Source organism: Rhinoraja longicauda, chromosome 7 (assembly GCF_053455715.1).
Source record: "Rhinoraja longicauda isolate Sanriku21f chromosome 7, sRhiLon1.1, whole genome shotgun sequence".
In the NCBI taxonomy this organism is placed as follows: domain Eukaryota; kingdom Metazoa; phylum Chordata; class Chondrichthyes; order Rajiformes; family Arhynchobatidae; genus Rhinoraja; species Rhinoraja longicauda.
The window spans coordinates 13,562,978-13,586,408 of NC_135959.1; the positions used below are offsets into that span (position 1 = coordinate 13,562,978).

A 23,431-nucleotide genomic window follows, 5' to 3' on the forward strand; every position below is an offset into this window, starting at 1 on the left:
ACTTCAATTCCCCCTCCCATTCCCAGTCTGACCTTTCTGTCATGGGCCTCCTCCAGTGCCATAGTGAGGCCCACCGGAAATTGGAGGAACAGCACCTCATATTTCACCTGGGCAGCTTGCAGCCCAGTGGTATGAACATTGACTTCTCCAACTTTAGGTAGTTCCTCTGTCCCTCTCTTCCCCTCCTCCTTCCCAGATCTCCCTCTATCTTCCTGTCTCCACCTATATCCATCCTTTGTGCCGCCCCCCTGACATCAGTCTGAAGAAGGGTCTCAACCCGAAACGTCACCCATTCCTTCTCTCCCGAGATGCTGACTGACCTGCTGAGTTACTCCAGCATTTTGTGAATAAATACCTTCGATTTGTACCAGCATCTGCAGTTATTTTCTTAAGCTGCTGGAAGAGGTAGTTGAGGCTGGGACTATTGCAACGTTTAAGAAACATTTAGACAGGCACATGGATAGGACAGGTTTAGATGGATAGGGGCCAAACACAGGCAGGTGGGACTAGTGTTGATGGAACATGTTGGTCGGTGTGGGCAAATTGGGCCGAAGGGCCTGTTTGCAGGCTATATAACACTGTGACTCTAACACTGTGACTTCATTAGTCTTCCCTGCTAGCTTTTTCTATTTATTTATTTGCTTTCTTTCATGCACCATAATTCTAATCTAACCCTCTGATAAGCCCCTTTGCCAGGTTGTAAAATTGTGGGGTTGTAAACTTGTCCTGGTCGACCCATCTCCTTTGTACGCCTTTGGCAAAACAAAGCACCACTCAAGAGGAAGGAGGTCTTTATGTTTTATTGATTTATGGGTGTGCAGATTAGGAATTATGCTCAGTTATTAAGAAAAAATAGTTTTGTAGCTCCTAGGTTCCATATTCCTTGATTCTAATCGTGTGATCTGTGCCAAAAATAAGTGTCAGTAGGGTTACGAGATGAATACCAGTACATGTGGATGACAAGTTGCTTTCCACATCGATAGCAAGGCTCGAAGGGCCGAATGGCCTACTCCTGCACCTACTTTCTATGTTTCTATGTACAAATGCAATGAGCCTTTGGCTCCGAATGACAAAATAGCTCTCCATTTTGATCTTACTGCTTGGAATCATAAGTGGCAATTGAGCCCGCTTTTCCCACTGGCACTTCGTGGTTTCAGTCAACTAACCCGACTGTGAAAAAAAAAATCACCCGTTTCAGCATTCAACGCCCAAGATTTTAATCTAATGTTTATTTCTCAAAAACAAGGGCTGGCATCGAGGGATAGGATAAATAACACAAAAAGAGACATGAAAAAATGCAACCAGAATGAAATAAGTAGAAAATGTTGGAATGACTCCAGAAGCTGTAAAGGAACCATCAATAAACATGGATGGCAAATGACTTATGTCCACCTCAGGTTAAACATTCCATATTGGTGCCAACATGAACCCATGTAAATGTGTTGCTAATACATTGGCATCAAAATCCATCAGCCAGCTCTCTCTAGAGATAGTCAATGCTTGAATACAATTAAGGTCATCTATGGGAATCAGATGGACTTTGAAATTCTGATTTAGTTTGAAAGCGACATGAGGTTTTTGGGGAACAACTCAAGTCATCTTAGCTCCCGTGCAGTGGACTGCAGTGGACTGTAAAAAGATTTACGAGGACGTTGCCGGGACTAGAGGGTGTGAGCTATAGGGAGAGGTTGAGTAGGCTGGGTCTCTATTCCATGGAGCGCAGGAGGATGAGGGGAGATCTTATAGAGGTGTACAAAACCATGAGAGGAATAGATCGAGTAGATGCACAGAGTCTTTTACCCCAGAGTAAGGGAATCGAGGACCCAGAGGACATAGGTTCAAGGTGAAGGGGAAATGATTTAATAGGAATCCGAGGGGTAACGTTTTCACACAGAGGGTGGTGGGTGTATAGAACAAGCTGGCAGAGGAGGTAGTTGAGGCTGGGACTATCCCATCGTTTAAGAAACAGTTGGACAGGTATATGGATAGGACAGGTTTGGAGGGTTATGGACCAAGCGCAGGCAAGTGGGACTAGGGTAGCAAGGACATTGTTGACCGGTGTGGGCAAGTTGGGCTGAAGGGCCTGTTTCCACACTGTATCACTATGATTGCAACTTACTTTTTGCTCCTGCCTTGGTGCTCTGGGTTGCCCGCACCTGACTGCGTGTTGCTCTCCCGGCTTGATACGTCCTTGATATCTGGTCCCCGAAAGCGCTCTAAGAAAGAATCTGGCCTCTGTTCTTCGTTGTGGATTTGCTGAGTCGCCCAGTTCCTCAATACGACGATTAAATTACTTAACCTGGAAAAAGAGGTTGTATAGAGCAAGCTGCCAGAGGAGGTAGTTGAGGCAGGGACGATCCCACATTTAAGAAGCAGTTAGACGTTGACAGGTTTGGAGGGATATGGTCCAAACGCTGGCAGGTGGGACTAGTGTAGCTGGGACATGTTGGCTGGTGTGGGCAAGTTGGGCCGAAGGGCCTTTTTCCACACTGTATCACTCTATGACTCCAAGAGGTTGCAAGTGCATTCTTGGTCATCAGTGGACACCACCCAACTCTGCACTATCCCTGCACTTCAACGCATTCCCTCATACCAAATGCGATCTGGATTTTACTTTGATCAATACGATCTTACGAAGTAGGAGCAGAAGCAAGCAATATGGCTCCTTGAACTTGCTCTGTCATTTAATAAGCACATGACCGAGCTGACTGCAACCTAAACTTGTGCGAACTGCGATCCTAATTTTACTCATATCACTTATAATATTAGATTCTTGATTGGTACGGGTATCGGATGTTATGGGGAGAAGACAGGAGAATGGGGTTAGGAGGACGGGATAGACTTGATTGGCCGAATGGCCTTATTCTACTATCACATGACCTTATGATCTTATGATCTAACCTTTCTGGTGAATCTGTGGAATTCATTGTCACAGATGGCAGTGGAGGACTAGTCATTGGGTATTTTCAAAGTGATAGGTTCTCGATTTGTAAGGGCATCAAGGAATATGCGGAGAACGGGGGTGAGAAAGAAAAATAGATCAGCCATGATCAAATGGCAGAGCAGGCTTGATGGGCTGAGTGAATGGATTCTGCTCCTCTGCCTAATGATCTTAAGACCCCTTATAGAACTTTTCAAGATTACCTCCATCTGCCTTAAAACTATTCAAAGAAGATGCTTCCACTGCTCTTTGCGATTTTTTTTTCTCACTCAGATGGAAAATAGCACCTCATCCTTTATATCCACATTCCCATATTTTTAAACAGTGACTCTTAGTTCCAGATTCTCACACCAGTGGAAACATTCTCCCCCCATCCACATTCACAGGAGTCCCCAGGATCTTATGTTTCATTCAAGTCCCCTCTCACTCTTTGGTTACTTCAATAGAGGATAAGAGATTAAATGCCAAGGACAAAATAGAGAGTCTAGGACTAGAGGTCATAGCCTCAGAATTAAAGGACATTCTTTTAGGAAGGGGATGAGGAGGAATTTCTTTCGTCAGAGGGTTGTGAGTCTGTGGAATTCGTTGCCACAGAAGGCTGTGGAGGCCGTCAGTGGATATATTTAAGGCAGAGATAGATAGGGTCTTGACCCAAAACGTCCCCATTCCTTCTCTCCAGAGATGCTGCCTGTCCCGCTGAGTTACTCCAGCTTTTTGTGTCTATCTTCGGTTTAAACCAGCATCTGCAGTTCCTTCCTACATGGATAGATTCGTGATTAGTACAGGTGTCAGAGGTTAGTGGGAGAAGGCAGGAGAATGGGCATAGGAAGGAGAGATAGATCAGCCATGATTGAATGGCGGAGTGGACTTGATCGGCTGCATGGCCTAATTCTGCTCCTCTCTTATCATCTCAAGATAGAGAACATTGGACGTTAGGTATTTCATTCAGATGCTCTTCCTAATTGTTCATGGCAAGATCTGTCAACTGCACTCAAAATACCAAATACTTTTAGATGACTACGACTACGATACTTATTTTGGTGAACCCGCAGAGACGTGTGTAGAGATATTAACAATACCTGGCCAAGGCTCCTCTGCCAGTGAAGGAACTCCGTCGGGATTCTTGCTGACCTTTAGGTTCCGCAGAGATCACTCTTTGAAGCTCAGAAGATGAGTCCTCACACAGTGAGTGAGTCCTTACCAAAAAACAATGAGAAAGAAATAAAGGTCATGGAAGGTCTTCAAAATTGACATACCGATGCCAGATTTTATTAAAGGCCACATCACCATACTTCAAGTAAATCTTTTTTTTTTTAAATTGTATAGTGTCATTGAAACTTACCGAATAGTGAAAGGGCCTGGATAGAGTGGATGTGGAGAGGATGTTTCCACTAGCGGGGGAGTCTAGGACTGGAGGTCACAACCTCAGAATTAAAGGACATTCCTTCAGGAAGGAGATGGGGAGGAATTTCTTTCATCCGAGGGTGGCGAATCTGTGGAATTCTTTGCCACAGAAGGCTGTGGAGGCCAGATCAATGGATGTTTTTAAGGCAAAGACACAGAAAGTAGATGCAGGAGTAGGCCATACGGCCCTTCGAGCCAGCACCGCCATTCAATATGATCATGTGATTGATAGATTCTTGATTAGTACGGGTGTCACGGGTTGTGGGGAGATGGCAGGAGAATGGGGTCAGGAGGGAGGGATAGATCAGCCATGATTGAATGGCGGAGTAGACTTGATGGGCCGAATGGCCTAATTCCGCTCCTATCACTAATGAACTTAAGGCTAGATGAAAGATGAAATGCTCTAGAGAAATGTTGGGCACATTCAGAGCAATATAAAAGGCTGTGGACAGAGAGAATCAGAGTGTGAATGAGGTGGAAAATTATGACCTTATGACATTATAAGCATCGTGACGGGTTAAAACAGTTAGTGAAGTGAAAACAGGTCAATGGCAGCCTCACATACTTTTGACAGGAACTGTCACTTCATGAAAAAAATAGGATGGAATAACATTTCCCTCTTATTGACTTACATTTTACGTGTAAGAGGATAACTGGAGATGCTGGTACAAATCGAAGGTATTTATTCACAAAATGCTGGAGTAACTCAGCTGGTCGGGCAGCGTCTCAGGAGAGAAGGAATGGGTGACGTTTCGGGTCGAGACCCTTCTTCAGACTCGACCCGAAACGTCACCCATTCCTTCTCTCCTGAGATGCTGCCTGACCTGCTGAGTTACTCCAGCATTTTGTGAATAAACACCTTCGATTTACATTTGACGGTACATATTGAGAAAGATTATGCAAATATAGAAGTGGGTTAGATAACACCTTGGAATTTATGTTCTATGGAAAGTGGGAAAGATTTGGAAAAGTTTTACAAGGAAAATTCACAATGGAAGAATACACTGTGGTTATTTTTTTCTGTTTTATGGAAGGAAAAATTGAGTGGGTTGCAGGTACTTTCATTACTAGGATTGGATACATTGATCTAGTAAAAATGTTCGCTGTGACAGAGCTCAAATAGCAAAGAACTTAAGCTGCAAACACAGCAAGTCAAACAGTTGTTTTTACACCCACATATTGATATATTAATGGAGTGAGATAACAGTTAGAGCTGCTGAAAGTGATGGCACAAATGGAGCCATGTTAGAGAGATGCAGTGCGGAAACAGGCCCTTCAGCCCACCTAGTCCACGCCGACCAATCAATTGTATACTAGTTCTATCTGACACACTAGGGAGAATTCACAGAAGCCGATTAACCTACAAACCTGCACGTCTTTGGGGTGTGGGACGAAACCAGAGAACCCTGGGGAAACCCACGCGGTCACCATGTCAGACGGCAATAAACACAGGCACCAGAATCTATGCTTCCATAGATTTTCAAGAAACACGCAGCGGTAGAGTTGCTGCTTCACAGCGCCGGAGAATCGGGTTTGATCCTCACTGCGCGGAGTTTGTACCTTCTCCCCGTGACCGGTGTGGGTTTTCTCTGGGATTTCCGGTTTCCTCCCACACTCCAAAGACGTGCGGGTTTCTAGGTTGATTGGCTTGGTATAAATGTGAAATTGTCCCTAGTGTGTGTAGGGCAGTGTTAATGTGTGGGGGTCGCTGGTCAGCATGGACTCGGTGGGCTGAAGGGCCGGTTTCCTCGCTGCATTGCTAAACTAAACTAAAGTAAACTAAAGTAAACTACAGCTGGGCAGAATAGGAATTCAGAGTTGACTGTGTGTTTGAGGGAACTTTCCCACTCTGAACCCTGGTTGAAATCCAAGATGAAATTATCACAATAATGGCAGATTAAATTCAGTCAGAGTCAGTACAAGTGCACAGAGTTCCATTTATAGTCACATGATAGTAGAAAACATCATGTGTCTTTCCTAGAAGAGCTGAAAATAGCTACCGTATGTTTCCTAAACCAACTGTAAACATTCCTATGGCTTCCGAAGTTACTTTCATTCCATGTTTAGGAATATGGCAATAATTTACGTAGGAAAGAAAACTGCAGATGCTGGTTTACACCGAAGCTAGACACAAAATGCTGGAGTAACTCAGCGGGTCAGGCAGCATCTCTGCAGAAAAGGAATAGGTGGCGTTTCAGGTCGAAACCCTTTCTCAGACTGGAGTCACTGGAGAGGGAACCGAGAGATATGAAAAGGTACATAGACCAATTAATGAAAGATATGCAAAAAGACGGATCAAAGCCAGCAACGATGATCAAGGAAAGGTGGAGCCCACAATGGTCCATTGTTGGATGTGGCGACGGTGATAACGAGTTGTACAGGCAGTGAAACTCAGCAGGACGTACTGTTCTGATTAAAGAAATTTCAAACAAATGTTACTGAATGTTGTCCCAGGTCATGATATTGACTAAATACTGGTTATTGATTGTCAAGAGAAGGGAATCACCTTGACAGGATAAAGAGAGTGAAGTCAGGATAAACTGTGAGCAAGTGTTTTCCTACGAACCGTGACAGGAATAAACTGAACAACAAAGATCCAAAGGGAACCAAAGGGGCAGCACAGTGGTGCAGCAGTAGAGTTGCTGCCTTACAGCACCAGAGACCCGGATACGATCCTGACTACGGGTACTGTCTGTATGGAGTTTGCACGTTCTCCGTGTGATCGCATGGGTTTTCTCCGGGTGCTCCGGTTTCCTCCCACACTCTAAAGACGTACAGGTTGGTAGGTTTAGATTTAGAATTTTTATAGATTTAGAGATACAGCGCAGAAACAGGCCCTTCAGCCCACCGGGTCCGTGCCGCCCAGCGATCCCCGCACATTAACACTATCCTACACTCACTAGGGACAATTTTTACATTTACCCAGCCAATTAACCTACAAACCTGTACGTCTTTGGAGTGTGGGAGGAAACCCGAAGATCTCGGAGAAACCCCACGCAGGTCACGGGGAGGACGTACAAACTCCGTACAGTACAACACCCGTAGTCAGGATCGAACCTGAGTCTCCGGCGCTGCATTCGCTGTAAGGCAGCAACTCTACCGCTGCGCCACCATGCCGCAGGTTAATTGGCTTCGGTAAATATTGTGAACTGTCCCCAGTGTATAGGATAGTGCTGGTGTTTGGGATGGTTGCTGGTTGGTGCAGACGCAGGTGGCTAAAGGGCCTGTTTCAGCGCTGCATCTCTGAAGTTTAACGTTTCAAGGATTCCCATACCTGCTGCTGCCATTTTCTATCCTTTCCAGATCTTCGTCATTATTTCTGACTGAAAGTCGTTGAAGAGGTGGATATGACTGTTGGGTGCTGACTGTAGCCATGTCTTATGGATCCTATTGCACAGGTTCAATCTGTACCTGGTAAAGAGAAGATAAATTAATTACAAAAAAAACCTTAATGTAAGCAATTTCAAGTTTTCATTAGGCATCAAATGGACCCTCTGCCTAGAGGGCAGTGGAATCAGAGAGCAGCAATGATTTTGGAGGTATTTGTTCACAAAATGCCGGAGTAACTCAGCAGGTCAGGCAACATCTCAGGAGAGAAGGAATGGGTGACGTTTCGGGTCAAGACCCTTCTTCAGACTGATGTCAGGGGGGCGGGACAAAGGAAGGATATAGGTGGAGACAGAAAGACAGTGCTCTGGGAAGGGGGAGGGGAAGAGAGGGACAGAGGAACTATCTAAAGTTGGAGAAGTCGACGTTCATACCAATGGACTGCAAACTGCCCAGGCGAAATATGAGGTGCTGTTCCTCCAATTTCCGGTGGGCCTCACTATGGCACTGGAGGAGCCCCATGACAGAAAGGTCAAACTGGGAGTGGGAGGGGGAGTTGAAGTGCTCAGCCACCGGGAGATCAGGTTGGTTAAGGCGGACTGAGCGCTGAACAGGGTAGGAACTGAGGGACTATGGACTAAAGCAGGAGCAGGGGACTATTTCCCAGCAGGAATTGACATGTTCCCAATGAACCAAAAGGCCTTCTTCAGTGTCCAAATGTCTTTAAAGTTTCGTCAAAATAATATCTAATAACATAAAAGCATAAAACTTAACATATCATTTCAATATCTCTGGTGAAAGGAGCTATCCATATTTTTTTGACATTTAGTTTTTAAGTCACAAAATTGGATTTGTAATCAGCATAGGTTTCAAGTGACACATTTAGTATAAGTCACATGTAATGGTCCAACAGAAACATGAAAAGTATATTGAGGCATTTCTTCCAATTGTTCATCAACATTGACTCCTGTGAGCTTTTCTTACTTGAAGCTAAGCAAACGGATCTGGCGCTATTTGCCCATCTTTCACTTGGCCTTTTGTTCTTTCGCTCTCGATAAAGCTCAATGTCCCAATGGTCATCTTGCAGTGGTGGCACGGTGGTGCAGCGGTACAGTTGCTGCCTTACAGCGCCAGAGACCCGGGTTCCAATGAGCCAGGGGACCAATGAGCACAAGCGCAGCGTAGTCCATACTTACAAACATGCAATAATGGACTCTACAAATGTCCCCGAGCATGCAGGGAGTTGATGAGAAAGTGGAGTAACATAGAACTTGTTTGCCCTTCTGCCCTCAGAAAAGTGCTACAGGTCCATCAAAAAGCACACAAGACTAATAAATAGTTTCTACCCTAAGGCCATCACCAGACTGAACACTGCACTGAAAGCACACTCCTCCCATAGACAATATTCACACTGTACAATACCTACCTCGGTGCAATACTGATATATTCATTTATAATATTTATTTTATAATACTATTCTGAGCAATATCTTATATTCTGACAAGGTGGAATATCTTATATTCTGATATGGGTGCATATGTAGGCATAATGTGTATGCGTGTGTGAATCTGTGTGTGTGTGTGTTGTGAGTGTATGAATAAATAAAAATTCTCACTCTTTTACTGTTATTTTATTGTTATTTTTTATCTTGTACATTTGAGCTCCACTCAGGCAGTGCGCCTGAATTTTGTTGTATGCACCACTACAATGACAATAAAGAATTCTATGTTCGATGTTCTAACTAGTGTGAACAGGTGATCGATGGTCAGTGTGGACTCGGAAGGCTGAAAGGCCTGTTTCCATGCTGTATCTCTAAACTTTAAAAACAATACATTGGCAACTTCTCTTCAATTTAGCCACTAATAAATTGTCCTCAATTGTTAAATGGGAGCTTTGTTGCTGAAGAACAATTTAAACTAAACTAAACTAAAATGCTGAATGGATAGCAAATTGGCTTCATGGATGGAAGCAGAGGGTGATGGTGGAAGGTTGCTTCTCGGACTGGAGTGTCTTTCAGAGGCAGAAAAAATGATTCCAGTCTATTCATATTTCTATTAATGTCAATCTCTGATGCATTCTACAAAGATAGTGTAGTTGTTGCTTAATATACAGATAATTACCTTTACACCTTATTAATCTGGAAAGATTCAGAACTTAATTTATGAGTGGAATTAATGATACAAATAACATTCCTCCACTTGGTGGCTTTCAATGAAAACATCCTCATGACCCATAAATTCTACCAGGCTGTCATGGGGTGTGTTAATCCATCAATGTATGTAGTAGCATGGCAATGACTATTTTGGATCCACCACTTTAAAATGTACTAGACCAAGTGGACCTGTTGGGCCCAAATCTCTCCTGCATTGATACAGCACCCTCTCCTCCCCATCCCCTCTCCCCATCCCTCCCCCTCACTCCTCCCCTCTCCCTCCCCCTCTCCCCTCTGCCCCTCCTCCCCCACTCCATCCCCCTCAACCCCCCTTATCCTCCCTCCTCCCCCTCCCTCCCCCCCCTCCCTCCACCCCCCTCCCTCCCCCCTCCCTCTCTAGGATATAAATTTAAACTTTAAAATGTGAATAACTTTAAAAATATAACACCGATTTCAATGAAACGTCTTCCATTAGCACCAAAGGGATGGCGGTGAGTAAGGTGGGCCTAAAATTGTCGCGTTATCGTGTACCGTTTTGGCTATAGTTCAGGAACAAACAAACAAACAAATGAGAGTTTTAGTATACAGATGAGTGCCTGAGTTAGAGATTAGGGGCCAGGGGTCAGAACATCAAGGGCGTTGGAATAAGTGGGTCTCAACCCGAAATGTCACCTAGTCCCAAAGATACTAGAGGAACAAGATAGACCACTCCGTTGAAATCGCCTATACTGAAATGTAGTACGCAAAGGAGCGTAACGTTTGCCATTTTAGTAGGTAATTTAATAGCCAATTTTGTTCGCTATGCCTCTTGCAGTGTAATCAGTGTTTTGGGGGAACAGTATGTGTGATGATACCATTAAAATGCAGTATATATCTCATCTATTAATTCACAGATTTTTGTTATTTTTCTTTTAAAATGTTTCTGCAAGTTTCTGCCTACTAAAATGGCGCCATGACGTACTACGGTTTTTAGCGTCGAGTGGTCTATCTTGTTCCTCTAGTATCTTTGCCCAGTCCTTCTCTCCAGAGATGCTGCCTGTCCCGCTGAGTTACTCCCGCACCAGGTGTCTATCTTTGGAATAAGTGGACTGGGTTGGCTTGAGGAGTAGAACTTCAGAGGATGATCACATTGGATCATGCGAGCAGTTGAATCCTAGATTGGATCCCTTACATGCAAGTTAATATCAAGATGAAAAGGAACTTACCTGAGTCATGTTCTCAATGATGGGTGATTAAAAGCTGGTTGCTTTGACTGTGCTCAGTAGCAGACACACCTGAGAATCAGGTAACCTTAGTGATCGTTGCTCTGGGAATGACTTCATAAGGCGTGCACCTAAAGCAGGAAAAATATATCATTAGTGTAAGCATGATTTGCAAATGGAATAGGCTGGTCAAATTTCTAGTGTACTGCAATTCAACCCAGAAATTATCATAACTGGGTTCCACTCATGAAAAAAATAGTTATAAGGTCATAAGGAACAGGCCATTCGGCCCATCATGTCTACTCCACCATTCAATCATGGCTAATCTATCTCCTAACCCCATTTTCCTGCCTTCTCCCTATAACCCCTGACACCTGTACTAATCAAGAATCTATCTATGCAGGAAGGAACTGCAGATGCTGGTTTAAACCGAAGATAGACACAAAAAGCTGGAGTAACTCAGCGGGACAGGCAGCATCTCTGGAGAGAAGGAATGGGGGCGTTTCGGATTGAGACCCGATCTATCTCTGCCTTAAATATACCCACTGACGGCCTCCACATGATTCCCATAGAGGAATCATAAGCTCCTGAATCTCTGAAATGCTCTTGGTCAGCGAGAAATGGATGATAATTAAAAAAATATATATATATTTAAAATTGAGGTCGATTTATGGACAATCGGGGAAATCAAAGGTTGAAGGAATCAAGCAGGAATGTCCTTATTGATGGTAGGGCTGGTACAAAGGGCAATTTCCTTATGATTCTTGATCGATTTTTCCTTAATTTCCAGAATCTGGCCATTGCTTGGCCGGCCAGTAATAATTGTCCATCCAAAGGTGGTGTTGAGCTGTTTTCCTGAACTGCTGCAGTCTCTCTAACGAAGATATTCACAGAGGTCTTTGGGAAAGAGTTCCAGGATTTGGACAGAGAAGTACGAGCAATTTGTTTCCACGGCAGGAGTAGTGAGCACCTGGTATGCAGTCTTTGTCCTCTCTGGTGTGGCGCAGGTTGCATGTTTGGGAGGCACTGTTGGAATGGACCTGGGTGAGTGACTGCAGTGTATTTTGTGGATGGTATATGCTGCAATCATTGTGCATAGAGTTTAGGGTGCTTGAAGGGTGCTAATCAAGCAGTCCTGATAGTTCAAAGGAAAGATACAGTTCAATAAGACCTTGTTAACTGTCATCAGATGTGCATATTTAGTTTACTTTGGGGAAACAGCAGCGCAGAAACAGGTCCGTCGGCTCACCGAGTCCACGCCAACCTGCGATCACCCCGTACAATAGCACTAACCTACACACAAGGGACAATTTGCAATTTGTACCGAAGCCAATCAACCTACAACCTGGACGTCTTTGGAGTGTGGGAGGAAACCGGAGCACCCAGAGAAACCCCATGCAGGGAGAACGTATAAACTCCGTACGAACAGCACCCATGGTCAGGATCAAATTGTGTCTCTGGTGGTGTAAGGCAGCAACTCTACTGCTGTGCCACGTTCCAACTTGTAAAGCATGCCACGTTCCAACTTGTAAAGTTGTAAAGTTGAGGAGCACTTACATTGCGATGAATTGTATTTTTAGTGGCACTCTCTTACATACGTAGAACTGGTAGGCTTTGTTTTAACAATGATTGCTGGTGTGTTTGCCTGGTACTTGGAAAATGTCAAACATTTCTTGCAGAGAGCTCGCAGTAACTTGGACACGAATACCTGCAACTTAGAACCTTGGATGGGTGTGCGGTTGGATCGACTAAAGATAGATTATCATTCGCAATGTCGCTTTGGTAAAGAAGATATATAGGATATTGATATGTTAATATTCATTCGAATGAATCAGTCTGAAGAAGAGTCCTAACCCAAAATACCACCTGGTTTAGTTTAGTTTATTATTGTCACTGTGCCAAGGTACAGTGAAAAGCTATTGTTTGTATGAAAGAAGACAATACATGAACACAATCAAGTCATTAACAGTGCACAGATAAAGGATAAAGGGTACAGCATTTAGTAAAATATATAACATTGAGGTCCAATAAAGTCAGATCTCCATTGAGGGAGATGGGAGGTCAGGACCACACTCTAGCTGATGAGAGGACCGTTCAGATGCCTGATAAATCATGTTCTCCAGAGATGCTGCCTGATTTGCGAAGGTACTCCAGCAGTTTGTGCCTTTTTCTTAAACCAGCATCTGCAGTTCCTCGTGTCTTCTTCTTAATATTCATTGGTGTTACTTTAATGAATGAACTAATCTTGTTCAAGTTTCCTGTCGTCCCCTGTCTCCATCAGTGGTGTGGATGTGCAGTTTACCAAAGAGTGCAAATACCTTGGAGTGTACCTGGACAGTAAATTGGACTGGTCCAGGAATGCTGAGGCCCTGTACAAGAAGGGACAGAGCTGGCTGTACTTTTTGAGAAGGCTCCGCTCCTTCAACGTCTGCAGCAAGATCTACCAATCGGTCGTAGCCAGTGCCATCTTCTTCGCTGTCGTGTGCTGGGGCAGCAGGGAGAAGGCCACAGATGCCAACAGGATTAACAAACTCATCAGGAAGGCTGGCTCCGTCCTGGGGGTGGTCTTGGAGGGGAGGATGCTCCTCAAACTGTGGAGCATCTTGGATAATACAGTTACCCCCACCATGACACAATAGTCAACCTGAGGAGTACATTCAGCAACAGACTGGCTCCACCAAGATGCAGTGCAGAACATCACAGGAGATCCTATGGCCATCCATAGGTACAACCCTTCCCCCTTCTGTCATGGGGTAGACTGTCTCCCCCTCTCCCACCCCCCTCCCCATCCCAAATCTTTGCACATCCCTAATCCTTTCCACTCGTCACTTTAATTTAATGTTTCATGTATCTTGTGTTTTATGATTGTTGGCAGATCAATTTCCCTCCTGGGATAAATAAATTTCTATCGTATCGTATCGTATCGTTTCAAGAAATCTTGAGTTCAGCCTTGTAAAAGGACTATTTTCACAGCCCTGTTTTTTTAAGGGGGCTGTTTGTACTCGGTCAGGAATAAATCCACTTGGTTCTTTCCAATGAGTTCAAAACATGTTTAAAATATTATTTCACTCATAATTATTTCACCCAGCATTTATTTTCTTTCAACCCTCAATGTGAGTGCCTTTTAGGGTAACGTTTGAATGAAGGGTCAATCAATTACTATGATGCAGAAGACTAGGCCAAGTAAGGATTATATCCCTTAAATTGTCTAGATTTTGTGACCATTTTAAATGAATTCAATGTTTGGAGATTTTTAAATGTCACTAATTTTTTTTGTAATTCAAAACAGTTTAAAAGCATATAATTTTTTTTAAAAACTAAATATTCATTTTTTAAAGTAATGGATTTTTTTTTGTTAGATTCAATTTATAAATTGTCAACATTGTTTATACTGACCTTTTCTTATCATTTAGTTAAATGTAAATTCCTCAGATGGTATTTGACCTTCAGATTATCAGTGGAGGCTTTTGTGTTATTGCTGCAGTAACAGCCAGCCAAAAGGCTATCTTGTAACTAATAGTTCAATCATTCCTCAATCCGTTCAATTTGCTCCCTCTTACATGGTTGAAGTTTTGTACGCATACATTTTCCATATCGAGAAACATTTAAGCATTATCAAAATTGCTGTAATTCGAACCAAAATACCAAAACATTAAAAAGTGAAATTGACTAAAATGCATCAAAACACAAATGAATAAATAAAAGTAACTTTTTTTTTAAAATCCTGTAAATTCATCCATTCTTATGTGAATAGGGAGCAGTAATTCAGAATACCTCATCATTTGTAGTACTGGTGTTTGATTTTTCATATAATTTGAATAGAGTATTATTTGTTTGAATCGAAATTCAATTAACAAGTGTTTTGGGTAATACTTGGGTGAATCACAGAAAAGCACTTCAATTGCAAATAGGAACCAAAGCAATTACCTTCTGCTGTGATGTTGTTTTGCTTGAAGCACCAAGTCTTTCCACAAATACAAATCAAGAAAACTAGGTAAATCTGACCAACAATCTCAAGGAAATGAGCGGCTCCGATGACAATCTGAATATCAGCGTTGTTTGTGTCTTTCACTGATGAACATGGATTAAGCACCATAGCACTTCATCAAGGCTCCCTGTTAATTGAACCAACACTGCAAGATTTACAGCTCTCTTGTGAGCAATTTATTGTTGATTATGTGTGCCACAGGTATTTTTGTTGCCAAGTCTGATTGTTTGACTTACATGGCATGAACAATAGCGATTGCTTATGATGTTTGATGATTCAAAAAGCAATTTTCAATAATATGTGATAATCTAATGGAGACACATGAAACTGCAGATGATGGTTTACAAAAAAGACATAAAGTGCAGGACCAGATTTAGTTTACTGTCACGTGTACCGAGGTACAGTGAGAAGCTTTTTGTTGCGTGCTAACCAGTCAGCAGAAACACAATAGATGATTACAATCGATCCGTTTACAGTGTACAAGTGCCACAAACTTGATAGACAATAGACAATAGACAATAGTTGCAGGAGGAGACCATTCGGCCCTTCGAGCCAGCACCGCCATTCAATGTGATCATGGCTGATCATTCTCAATCAGTACCCCGTTCCTGCCTTCTCCCCATACCCCCTGACTCCGCTATCTTTAAGAGCTCTATCCAGCTCTCTCTTGAATGCATTCAGAGAATTGGCATCCACTGCCTTCTGAGGCAGAGAATTCCACAGATTCACAACTCTCTGACTGAAAAAGTTTTTCCTCATCTCAGTTCTAAATGGCCTACTCCTTATTCTTAAACTGTGGCCCCTTGTTCTGGACTCCCCCAACATTAGGAACATGTTTCCTGCCTCTAACGTGTCCAACCCCTTAATGATCTGAAACGTTTCGATAAGAAACATGCAGGAAGGAATTGCAGATGCTGGTTTACACTGTAGATAGTCACAAAAAACTGGAGTAACTCAGCAGGACAGGCAGCATCTCTGGAGAGAAGGAATACCCGAAACGTCACCAATTTGCCTGTCTGCCTGTCCCGCTGAGTTACTCCAGCTTTTTGTGTCCACAAACCGGACGATTGCTGGGCCTGTTTCCGCTGTGTATCTCGATACTTAATGTGTACTAAAAAGTACCAAAATCTCTAAACCATTTCCATCCACGATAAAGCAGAGCTCTCGCCATGGTTACAACATCCAGTAACCATGGCGATACAAATAGATGAATGGAGGCTATAATTCCTAGCCTGATCTACTATGCGAATATATTACAACCAAATATATTGACCTTGATTACAACTGCACACTGATATCAGCTTGGGAGAACAGGTAATCGGATGGCGTGTCCCCAAAAGTCGAACCCCTTGCCGCCAAGCCCTCGGCAGCGAGGGAACTCGTTTAATTTCTGATACATAAAAATGATTTCATACATAAAAATGTATGTGTGTGTGTGTGTGTGTGTGTGTGTGTGTGTGTATGTGTGTGTGTGTGTGTGTGTGTGTGTGTGTGTGTGTGTGTGTGTGTGTGTGTGTGTGTGTGTGTGTGTGTGTTTATGTCTGTGTAGGAAGGAACTGCAGATGCTGGTTAAAACCGAAGATAGACACAAAAATCTGGAGTAACTCAGCGGGACAGACACCTTCTCTGGAGAGAAGGAATGGGTGGCGTTTTGGGTCGAGACCCTTCTTCGCCCATTCCTTCCCTCCAGAGATGCTGCCTGTCCCGCTGAGTTACTCCAATAAATGTGAGGTTATCCACTTTGGTGGCAAGAACAGGAAAGCAGACTATTACCTGAATGGTGGCCGATTAGGAGAAGGGGAGATGCAACGAGACCTGGGTGTCGTGGTACACCAGTCATTGAAAGTAGGCATGCAGGTGCAGCAGGCAGTGAAGAAAGCGAATGGTATGTTGGCATTCATAGCGAGGGGATTTGAGTATAGGAGCAGGGAGGTTCTGCTGCAGTTGTACAGGGCATTGGTGAGACCACACCTGGAGTATTGCGTACAGTTTTGGTCTCCTAATCTGAGGAAAGACATTCTTGCCATAGAGGGAGTACAGCGAAGGTTCACCAGATTGATTCCTGGGATGGCAGGACTTTCATATGAAGAAAGACTGGATAGACTTGGCTTGTACTCGCTGGAATTTAGAAGATTGAGGGGGGATCTTATAGAAACTTATAAAATTCTTAAGGGGTTGGACAGGCAAGATGCAGGAAGATTGTTCCCGATGTTGGGGAAGTCCAGAACAAGGGGTCACAGTTTAAGGATAAGGGGGAAGTCTTTTAGGACCAAAATGAGAATGTTTTTTTTCACACAGAGTGGTGAATCTGTGGAATTCTCTGTCACAGAAGGTAGTTGAGGCCAATTCATTGGCTATATTTAAGAGGGAGTTAGATGTGGCCCTTGTGGCTAAAGGGATCAGGGGGTATGGAGAGAAGGCAGGTACGGGATACTGAGTTGGATGATCAGCCATGATCATATTGAATGGTGGTGCAGGCTCGAAGGGCCGAATGGCCTACTCCTGCACCTATTTTCTATGTTTTCTATGTTTCCAGCTTTTTATGTCTATCTTCGGTTTAAACCAGCGTCTGCAGTTCCTTCCCTACACATCTCTCAGGATTAGGTTTGTGCAGTTACACGTGCCTTGGGGATTAGGGAAAGTCGCCTCAAATCCACCGCTATCCAGTTAAGGGATCAATTCAATTCAATTCAATACAATTCAATTCAAAGCAAGGATGATCAGCGAATCTCCGAAGCCCCGCAAAAACTTGGAGGTTTGATGTTTCTACCACAGATGCTTTTACCACAGCCTTGAACACAAAATGTAGGAGAATTTAGGTATAGTTTAGTTTAGAGATTTAGCGCGGAAACAGGCCCTTCGGCCCACCGACCAGCGATCCACGTACACTAACACTATCCAACACACACTGGGGACAATTTGCATTTATACCAAGCCAATTAACCTACCAACCTGTACGTCTTTGGAATGTGGAAGGAAACCGGAGATCCCGGAGAAAACCCACGCGGGTCACAAACTCCGTACAGACAGCGCCCGCAGTCAGGATCGAACCCGCGTCTCTGGCTTTGTAAGGCAGCAACTCTACCGCTGCGCCACCAATATTGCCAGTCTAGCACTGATGCAGAGAGCTGCAATGTTGGAGGTGAATGCAAGGCCAACCCCTCTCTTCCCTCGGCCAAGGCGGTAGCGTCCCTGGCCAACATCTAACCGCTGATGGGATCTTGCCGGGTGCGAATCGCCGTGACTCCTCCTCCCTGCACAACTTCTTTTTCATTTCATAGAAACATGGAAAAATAGGTGCAGGAGGAGGCCGTTCAGCCCTTCGAGCCAGCACCACCATTCAATATGATCATGGCTGATCATCTAAAATCATCTTGCTTTTTCCCCATATTCCTTGATTCCCTTAGCCCCTAAGAGCTAAATCTAACAACTCTCTCTTGAAAAGATATATCATTAAAAAACATAGAGGCAGGTCTCGATCATTCAGCCTGTCAAGCCTGCCTTGGCATTCAATAAAACTATGTCTAATATTAGCTTGGAAAGGGTACCAAAATGATACTGTCTAATAAAGTTATAACAAAATATACTTCAAGAGAGAGCTGGATAGAGCTCTTAAGGATAGCGGAGTCAGGGGGTATGGGGAGAAGGCAGGAACGGGGTACTGATTGAGAATGATCAGCCATGATCACATTGAATGGCGGTGCTGGCTCGAAGGGCCGAATGGCCTACTCCTGCACCTATTATCTATTTTCTATTATCTATACTATGGATTGGAATTTCACTCCTTTAACCATTAAACATTAAAATGGTGCTCTTATTAAGATAATTGAAAGATTTTAGATTTTTTTAAAGTACATACAGTATTTCAGCAGCTGATTCCAGCCAGAATGAAGGATATAAACTTTGGTATAAGAAAATAACTGCAGATGCTGGTACAAATCGAAGGTATTTATTCACAAAATGCTGGAGTAACTCAGCAGGTCAGGCAGCATCTCAGGAGAGAAGGAATGGGTGACGTTTCGGGTCGAGACCCTTCTTCAGACTGAAGGATATAAACTTTGGTAATTTTCAAAATATACTTTATTCGAGAAATAAATAAATACAATCCATGATCCTTACAAAACTCCACCCGACGTTCTCGGCGGCTTTATTCCGACTCTATATTCAGTATATTCAATACTGCTTACACGATTTTACCCGCCCACCTTGGCCACTCAAGTGGAATCCCTTCGGGGGACGCCCTGGAATGGGAATGTCGACTGAAGAAACATAGAAACATAGAAAATAGGTGCAGGAGTAGGCCATTCGGCCCTTCGAGCCTGCACCGCCATTCAATATGATCATGGCTGATCATCCAACTCGGTATCCCGTACCTGCCTTCTCTCCATACCCCCTGATCCCTTTAGCCACAAGGGCCACATCTAACTCCCTTTTAAATATAGACAATGAACTGGCCTCAACTACCTTCTGTGGCAGAGAATTCCACAGATTCACCACTCTCTGTGTGAAAACAAAACGTTCTCATCTCGGTCCTAAAAGACTTCCCCCTTATCCTTAAACTGCGACCCCTGGTTCTGGACTTCCCCAACATCGGGAACAATCTTCCTGCATCCAGCCTGTCCAACCCCTTAAGAATTTTGTAAGTTTCTATAAGATCCCCCCTCAATCTTCTAAATTCCAGCGAGTACAAGCCGTCTGTACTTATATACAATGCAAGTCTTCCTCGACAAAGCCCTTCTCACCCAGGTTGAGCCCCCCGCCTCCAGTTGTCGCAAATAAACACATTTGATGAACATGTTCAGAGTTGGAAACTTTTTTCTCCTGCCTCAAACCCCTTGACATTTTTACCTTGGCCCCACTTACCTTGGCCAAGCCTTTAGTCCTGGTGCCCAGCGCTCCTTTCCCCCCACACTCTCAGTCTGCAGAAGGGTCTCGACACGAAAAAGGTCGCCTATTCCTTTTACTCCAGAGATGCTGCCTGAGCCGCTGAGTTACTCCAGGTTTTTGTGTCTAGTCCCCGTTTTACCAGCCTGTTGTTGTTGTGATTCTCGCAGTCTGCTCTGTTGTTGTTGTTGTTGCGATTCTCACTCTGTTCCCGGGAGAACCTTTTCTCTGACCGACCGCCTTGTGTCCAAGTGCAAATGCAAATGCAAATGCAATCCCCCAGTTCGTGGTGAAAGGCGCATTGTCCCTTACTTTGCTCTCAGTATCAATCACACACCTTCATGAGCCGTTACTTTCTGAGCGGTGTAAGACAGGGTCGGCGAGGGGTTTGGATGAGCCGGAGCATGTCCGAAACTCAGGGAGGTGGCCGGAGTGAAGGCATAATCCGCCAGCCCATCTCGTCTCTAGACCGCCACACACACACACACACACACACACACACACACATTGATCATTCCCACTGCAACACCCAGAGCGTCACGTAGATTACCTGTTCAATATGCATTAGCATTGGGGGCCAGCGTGAGATCAGAGGAGGACACACAGGACCAGTGCTGGGATGTGCAGCGCCACTTGATGCTTCATTAACCCGGGGCAGATTACATTCCTCGTCTCGTTGCAAAATCCCTGCTGCCCCTTTGACACCGTCCCAATCTCGTCTCTTCCACTATCCCTTTGTCCCATGTCCCCGGTGCTAAACCTCCCTGACGGTTTAGGTTCATTCGTTGTCACGCGTGGCGAGGTACAGTGAGATGTTTTGTCTTGCATGCCAAACAATCAAATCAAGTAATACTGTTTTATTCACAAAATGCTGGAGTAACTCAGCAGGTCAGGCAGCATCTCGGGAGAGAAGGAATGGGTGACGTTTCGGGTCGAGACCCTTCTTCAGACTGAATACTGTGCTCTACATAAAAACAAGCGAAATTAAAGTACGACAAGGAGAGCAAAGTGAAAGATGCAAAGTGCAGATTACAATTCTCGGTATTCTAGCTCAACAGTTGCAGCGACAACGTCGGATGTTTAGGTTTAGTCCTCATATTGACAGGTTTTGTTCAGTTTAGTTTAAGGATACAGCACAGAAACAGGCCCTTCGGCCCACTGGGTCTGCACAGACCAGCGATCCCCGCACACTACACACAATAGACAATAGACAATAGGTGCAGGAGGAGGCCATTCGGCCCTTCGAGCCAGCACCGCCATACAATGTGATCATGGCTGATCATTCTCAATCAGTACCCCGTTCCTGCCTTCTCCCCATACCCCCTCTCCTTAAGAGCTCTATCCAGCTCTCTCTTGAATGCGTTCAGAGAATTGGCCTCCACTGCCTTCTGAGGCAGAGAATTCCACAGATTCACAACTCTCTGACTGAAAAAGTTTTTCCTCATCTCAGTTCTTAATGGTCTACCCCTTATTCTTAAACTGTGGCCCCTTGTTCTGGACTCCCCCAACATTGGGAACATGTTTCCTGCCTCTAACGTGTCCAACCCCTTAATAATCTTAATAATCTTATACGTTTCGATAAGATCTCCTCTCATCCTTCTAAATTCCAGTGTATACAAGCCCAGACTTTCAACATATGACAGTCCCGCCATTCCGGGAATTAACCTAGTAAACCTACGCTGCACGCCCTCAATAGGGCCCTGTACAACTGCAGAAGGACCTCTTTGCTCCTATACTCAACACACTAGGAACAATTTATATATATACCATGCCAATTAACCTACAAACCAGTGCGTCTTTGGAGTGTACTTTGAGTAAACTCAAGTACAATAGAAAATAGAGGGGAAGATACGGAGTGCTGCAAAATAGAGCCCTCAGCATTGAGATGGTATCACAAAACCGCTGGAGTAACTCAGTGGGTCAGGCAGCATCTCTGGAGAGATGGAATGGGTGACGTTTCGGGTCGAGACCTTTCTTCAGACTGAGATGCATTGAGATGCATCAGTTCAATAGACAAAGTCTAATTACCACAAGGGGGTAGAGGTGAATTGGACTGTACCCAGGCTTATGGAAGGACCATTCTTATGTCAAGCTTGAAAGGGTTCAGAAACGATTTATGAGGATGCCAGGACTAGAGGGTGTGAGCTATAGGGAGAGGTTGAGTAGGCTGGGTCTCTTCCATGGAGTGTAGGAGGAGGAGGGGAGATCTTATAGAGGTATATAAAATCATGAGAGGAATAGATCAGGTGGATGCACAGAGTCTTTTACCCAGAGTACGGGAATCGAGGAGCAGAGGATAGAGGTTCAAGGTGAAGGGGAAAAGATTCAATAGGAATCCGAGGGGTAACCTTTTCACACAGAGGGTGGTGGGTGTATGGAACAAGCTTCCAGAAGAGGTAGTTGAGGCTGGGACTATCCCATTGTTTAAGAAACAGCTGGACAGGTACATGGATAGGACAGGTTTGGAGGGTTACAGACCAAGCGCAGACAAGTGGGACTAGGATAGCTGGGACATTGTTGGCTGAAGAGCCTGTTTCTACACTGTATCACCCTATGACTCTATGACACTGCATTCTCTGAGCCTGGATGTTTACTTTGGAACTTCTTATCTTGAGCTGCATCATTCACTTCCTTTGCAGAAGTTGAGAGTTGCAAGACATGTAACAGAGGAACCAAGTTGCCATTCAGATTGGAGCAGTTTGCTGAAACTAATTTTGGCGAGGGAATCACAGCCCCATTGGATCCTTTCTCTGTTGCACTACTTTGTTTGCCTATTCACTCAATTTGTAAGTTTATGCCTCGCCCTAACCTTGTCACGAACCTAACGTTATTTAACCTTATGCCTCGCTGAGGATCTTCTACATCATTCAACTGTTTTACTTCCATTCATCTGAGTTAAGGCAAAAATAAATGTTCATAAATCATAGGAGCAGAATTAGGCCATTCGGCCCATCAGGTCTGCTCCACCATTCAATCATGGCTGATCTATCTGTCCCTCCTAACCGCATTCTCCTGCCTTCTCCCCGGCACCTGACTCCCCATAATCCCTGACACTATCGAGCCCATTGAATCTACCATTCAGTCATGGCTGATCTTTCTTTCCATCTCAACCCCATTAAGGGCATAAGGTCATAAGGAATACGAGTAGAATTAGGTCATTCGGCCCATCAGGTCTGCTCCGCCATTCAATCATGGCTGATCTATCTCTCCTTCCTAACCCCATTCTCCTGCCTTCTCCCCATAACCTCTGACACCTGTACTAATCAAGAATCTATCAATCTCTGCTTTAAAAATATCCACTGACGTCCTCCACAGCCTTCCGTGGCAAAGAATTCCACAGATTCACCACCCTCTGATTGAAGAAAATTTCTCCTCATCTCCTTCCTAAAAGAACGTCCTTCTGAGACTATGACCTCTAGTCCTCTAGATGGAAACATCTTCTCCACATCCACTCTATCCAAGCCTTTCACCATTCTATATGTTTCAATGAGGGTCCCCCCTATTCTCTGCCACAGAAGGTAGTTGAGGCCAGT

General features: G+C 44.2%; 1 protein-coding gene across 1 annotated transcript in view; it reads right to left on the reverse strand.

Annotated features, from left to right (window-relative positions):
- cnga3a (cyclic nucleotide gated channel subunit alpha 3a) overlaps positions 1-20,569 on the reverse strand; it is a 42,349-nt gene extending 21,780 nt beyond the window's left edge. Inside the window, exons 1-5 of the mRNA XM_078402974.1 lie at positions 20,449-20,569; positions 11,030-11,157; positions 7,620-7,756; positions 4,021-4,137; positions 2,120-2,299 (exon numbers count right to left, since the gene is read on the reverse strand). Of these exons, the coding sequence (XP_078259100.1) occupies positions 2,120-2,299; positions 4,021-4,137; positions 7,620-7,720 (398 nt within the window). The 5' untranslated portion in view covers positions 7,721-7,756; positions 11,030-11,157; positions 20,449-20,569. The remainder of the gene's footprint in view (positions 1-2,119; positions 2,300-4,020; positions 4,138-7,619; positions 7,757-11,029; positions 11,158-20,448) is intronic.
- Between the last annotated feature and the right edge of the window lie 2,862 nt (positions 20,570-23,431).